Raw genomic sequence first — 5,515 nt, 5'->3', positions numbered from 1 at the left:
TATCATGAAACATGCGTAAGCTAAGAATGTAACAGTGGAGTATCTATATCATGAAACTAAATTTATAAACTATACATAATATACTATACTATACATATGTACTATAAAGTGCTATGACTACATAAAATGCAATTATAGTGCTGTCTACGTAACATGCTATAAGTCTGTTTAAAATGCTATCAATTAGTCAATAACAAAAAGAATGGCATACATCACATATATAATAAAAATCACACCCGTGTGAACTGAGTGGTGTAAGGTCTGTCTGACGTAATGAAATCATGTCTGACGTAATGAAATCACACCCGGGTGTGATTTCATTACCTGGCTTTGTTTGTGCAGAAAAAATGAGCATGGTTGCTATGTTCACCCTGTTCACCCGGGTGTGATTTCATTACGTCATTACAACAGGGTGAACATAGCAACCATGCTCATTTTTTCTGCACAAAAAAAGCCAGTTGTAGGAGTGGTTTACACCACTCAAAAAGTAGTTATCATGAAACATGCGTAAGCTAAGAATGTAACAGTGGAGTATCTATATCATGAAACTATATATATAAAACTATGCATACAATACTATATTATACTATACATATGTACTATAAAGTGATATGACTACATAACATGCAATTATAGTGCTGTCTACAGTACGTAACATGCTATAAGTCTGTTTAAAATGCTATCCAAGTCTACATAATGTGCTATCTAAGGGGCTAGGGCAAGTGCTACGGGCCATGATGGAGTCTGAAAAGGTGGGTTTTCAGACGACATCACCCTGATGTCAGTCAGTTGGAGTAATGACATCATCACACACGACGTCACAATGCCATCATCACAACCATGTCCTTGAAAATGAACCATCGGACAAATACGACCTCTATTTAGAAACATTTTACCGACCGATTATGTAACCTGTTGTGACTTCCCCATCAAAGCTTTTCATCAACACTGCTGAACATAATATTTCAATGTTCTATATAAGGGAGATCAACAGTAGTCAGCTTTCCTGATTGGCCAACCCAACTAATCTTCTGTGTGGTTGTATACAATACAACTTGGGACTCGACTGTTTTACAGAGAAAGTCTTGGCAAACCCAACTTGATCCGTGGCGTGAGAAATGCTCCGCTGGACGTCACATCTGGACGGAGCTCCGTTAGCGTACGGTTCTGCTGCCGTCACAGTGGACGGAGCTCCGGTAGCGTACGGTTCTGCTGCCGTCACAGTGGACGGAGCTCCGGTAGCGTACGGTTCTGCTGCCGTCACAGTGGACGGAGCTCCGGTAGCGTACGGTTCTGCTGCCGTCACAGTGGACGGAGCTCCGGTAGCGTACGGTTCTGCTGCCGTCACAGTGGAGCACAAGGTGTACTGCTTTGTAGACTTCTGGGACAACGACAGTGATCGGATCGACGTGCACGTCTTCAACACAGTTTCTTTACGTTGGACGAAGTTGCCCCCAGAGACAACTGGAAGAGGAGAACGTCCCCCAGAGGTCCCTTCCGGCCGCAGGGGACACACAGCTGTCCTGATAGAAGATGCGATATACGTCTGGGGAGGGAGGCCTTACTGCAACCGGCTTCACGCATTTGATGTTGACGCCCACAAATGGTTGAAGCCCAAGAGTTCCGGGGCTGTTCCAGAGGCGAGGTATAACCACTCGGCCTGTGTGCTGGGGAAGGTCATGTATATCCATGCGGGATACACCCAGATGGGACACACTGATAGCATGTACAAGTTGGACACCGCCACAATGGTCTGGGCGTTAGTTAACGCAGGAGGCACTCCTACAGCTGCTTCATCAGGTCACCCTGCCACCATCATTGGCACAAACATGTTTGTATTTGCAGGCAGAGAGGGACAGAGGAACTATTACAACAGCGTCAGAGTGTTTGACACAAAGACCAATCTCTGGCTGAGTGCACCGTCTACACAGCTGCTCCCAGAAGAACGCAGGTTTCATTCAGCCTTTGCCTACAATGGAGAGCTGTACATAATTGGTGGTGAAAAATCCAGCCATATCTTCAGTGATCTGTGGAAATTCATTCCAGAGACCTTCTCCTGGAGGCAGGTTGAGCCCAAGGGGAAAGGCCCATGTTCAGGGATGCCTGGGATGTGCTGTTGCATGGTGGGAGATTGTATCATCATCTTTGGGGGATGGGATCTCAACACACCGGATGACCTGTACATCTTGGACTTGAGTCCTAGTCTGAAGACTTTATCCAAGTTAGCAATTCTTCAGTACGGTCTGGAGCAGTCAGAACTCCCACTTGATATCAGGTGGGATCTGGCAGCCTGGAACAGAAAATAAACAAACAAATACATTAATAAATTAATAAGATAGTCACTGGCAAATATATAAACCATTAACCATTAACCACTAATGCTCTTAATCATTATCATTATTTATACTCAGAAGTAGAATTGAGGGCAAGCACTCATTTTCAATGTAGCCGAGGTTACAATACACACATACACAATACATATATAAATCAGGGTGAAGATAGATAGATCATACTTGAGAATTTTCCTTGCTCCCAGGCAAGGATAAGAAAGATCTACTTGTGTGAGAGAGATACCCTTGTTAATATTGTTTGAAGGGAAGTCTATGATATCAGCTATCTATGACATCAGTGCTATGATGCCAGTATTATGATGTCAGTGATCTCCATATGTAGGCATAAAGGGACAAAAATACAAATATAGATTACTTAATAGAAGGCTACGGAACTCCTCTTTCCCTTGGATGGGAACTTGGTGAATCCGGCAGAGATCCAGTCCCACTTGAAAAGGCGAGAGAATGGTAAAGACATTACCACTCTTTTCCCACAGTCTAAAATGCTTCAGGATCAAAGCACTGGTCAAGCACTGGTCATCAATAAGCGGAATTACCTCTCCAGAAATACTGGGCCAAAATGGGCCTCCACTGGAGTACTTGCATCAAAGTATTGTACCCTCTATGCACTATCAGAGGAGCTTGCCAAGACTACCTATCCCTAAACTGGAAGACACAATTAAGAGATATTTGGCTGCACAGAGGCCACTGTTGGATGATGACCAGTTCAGGGAAACGGGGAAACTGGCACGTGACTTCATGAGCAATGTGGGGAAACAGTTGCACGAAGAACTAGTAGCTCAGGACAACAATAATAAGAACACCAGCTACATTTCAGCGCCGTGGTTTGACATGTATCTGTCTGCACGGGAATCCGTTGTGTTGAACTACAACCCCTTCATGTCCTTCCATCCCGACCCAAAGACAGAATACAATGACCAGCTAGTACGAGGCACCAACATGGTGTGTTCTGCTGTTCGCTTTATGAAGACCCTACGCGCCGGACTGCTGGAGCCCGAGGTTTTCCACCTCGACCCAGCTAGGAGTGACACGGACACCTTCAAGAAGTTAATCCGCTGGGTACCCCCGTCTCTGTCCTGGTTTGGAGCCTACATGGTAAACGCGTACCCGCTGGACATGTCCCAGCACTGTCGCCTCTTCAATGCCACCCGCATCCCCAAGCGCGGCCGAGACGAGCTCTTCACCGACGAGAAAGCGCGACATCTCTTGGTGATGAGGAAGGGCAATATGTATGTGTTCGATGCAGTGGACGTGGATGGGAACTTGGTGAATCCGGCGGACATCCAGTCCCACTTGAAGTATATTTTGGCTGACCCTACCCCTGCACCCGCCTTTCCTCTTGGGGTCCTGACCAGCGAGAACAGGGACGTGTGGGCCGCACTGAGGGACAAGCTACTTGCTGCCGGAAATGGCGAGTTGCTGCAGATCGTCGACAGTGCCCTCTTCTGCCTCTGTCTGGATGACAAGAGTATGCAGGACAATATCCACATGTCCCACAACATGCTGCACGGGGACGGCTGCAACCGTTGGTACGACAAATCCTTCAGCCTCATTCTAGCCAAAGACGGACAGGCGGCCGTCAATTTTGAACATTCCTGGGGTGACGGCGTGGCCGTGCTCAGATTCCTGAACGAGATCTTCAAAGACACCACAGAGAAGCCGCTGGTAAACCCGGACTCTGCCCCCGCTGCTGTGGACTCGGCTTCTGCCGTGCGCAGACTCCAATTCAACCTGGGCGCTGAGCTGGAGAACGCGATCGCGGAGGCCAAGGAGAACTTTGACGCGGCCGTGTCGAAGCTCACCATCGACGTCATGGAGTTCAGGAAGGGCGGAAAGAAACAACTGAAGAATAAGAACTTGAGTCCAGATGCCGTGGCCCAGCTGGCCTTTCAGATGGGCTTCCTGAGGCAGTATGGGAAGACGGTGGCTACATACGAGTCGTGCAGCACGGCAGCATTTAAACACGGCCGCACGGAGACCATCCGTCCAGCCACCATGCATACACAATCCTGTTCGCACGCCTTTGTTTCCCGGCCAGGACAACATAGTGCCGAGAAGCTGATGGCTATGCTCACTGAATGCTCCGAATACCACGGGAAACTTACCAAAGAAGCAGCTATGGGCCAAGGGTTTGACCGGCACCTGTTTGCCCTGCGTTACCTGGCGAACTCCCAGGGCCGGCCTCTACACGGCCTATACAAAGACCCAGCCTACGCCGCAATAAACCACAACATCCTCTCCACAAGCACACTCTCAAGCCCCGCCCTGGGCATAGGAGGCTTTGCCCCCGTGGTCCCTGATGGCTTCGGTGTGGGCTATATGGTCCATGATGAGTGGATCGGCTGCAACGTCTCCAGCTACCCAGCTCGCAATGTGCACGACTTCCTGCAGTGTGTTCACACATCCTTAGAGGACATCTTTGCTGTCCTGGAAGGAAAGCCGGTCAGCTAATAGGCCACTTATACTTACTCCTCTTCGTCCTGTATGGCAGTAGTTCTCGACATGTGGGTCGAGACCAGACAGTGGAATTGCGGGTAGAGTGTCCGTCCTCAAACTGAGAGGTCGGGGTTAGATCCCCGGCCGGGTCATACCAAAGACTGTAAAAATGGGACCAGCATCAATGGGTTGAATTGGGGGGGTCAAATCAACTAATCAAATGATTCCCGAGCGCGGCGCACGCTGCGGCTCACCGCTCCAAGAGATGGGTCAAATGTGGCGAACAAATTTCACTGCGGTAACATGTGACAAATCGTACAACGACTTTGACCCCCATGGGGTGGGCTCCCACATGATTTTGAGAGGGTCCCCAGATGACAGTGAATAAGGACTTAAGACCTTTTCAATACCTCAAAAAAGGGTCTTGAAATGTTACTGTTGATTACTGCACCAAAAGTAATCAACACACTTTACTATAGAAATCACACCCTTGATCGTACATCATAATACATCATCTCATTCCGGCCAATTAGAATTTGCGTCCTCACCTTCGTCTTCAAAGTTTGTGTTTACGCAATATTGGTGTTTACACAAACACACAATACAGTAACTGGCCATTAATTATCAATGGAATTCAATGTTTGTGTTAGGACAAAGTTTGTGTTCACACGCACACTAAAAACTGGTCACAACATTGGCCAAATTGTCGACTAATATAAGAAAGAAGC

The 5,515-nt window shown here is 47.7% G+C and overlaps 1 protein-coding gene across 1 annotated transcript; it reads left to right on the top strand.

The window, feature by feature from the left end:
• Positions 1-1,118: 1,118 nt before the first annotated feature.
• LOC306932879 (carnitine O-palmitoyltransferase 2, mitochondrial-like) lies at positions 1,119-4,802 on the top strand (the record flags this gene model as incomplete). The annotated part of the gene is made up of 2 exons (XM_079514855.1): positions 1,119-1,984; positions 2,828-4,802. 2 exons carry the CDS (start codon positions 1,119-1,121, stop codon positions 4,800-4,802), a joined length of 2,841 nt encoding a protein of 946 aa, XP_079370981.1.
• Positions 4,803-5,515: the final 713 nt, after the last annotated feature.

Source organism: Electrona antarctica (genome assembly GCF_951216825.1).
Source record: "Electrona antarctica genome assembly, chromosome: 11".
Lineage (NCBI taxonomy): Eukaryota > Metazoa > Chordata > Actinopteri > Myctophiformes > Myctophidae > Electrona > Electrona antarctica.
Note: the sequence above shows the minus strand (reverse complement) of the source record. Positions and strands in the feature narration are given on the sequence as shown.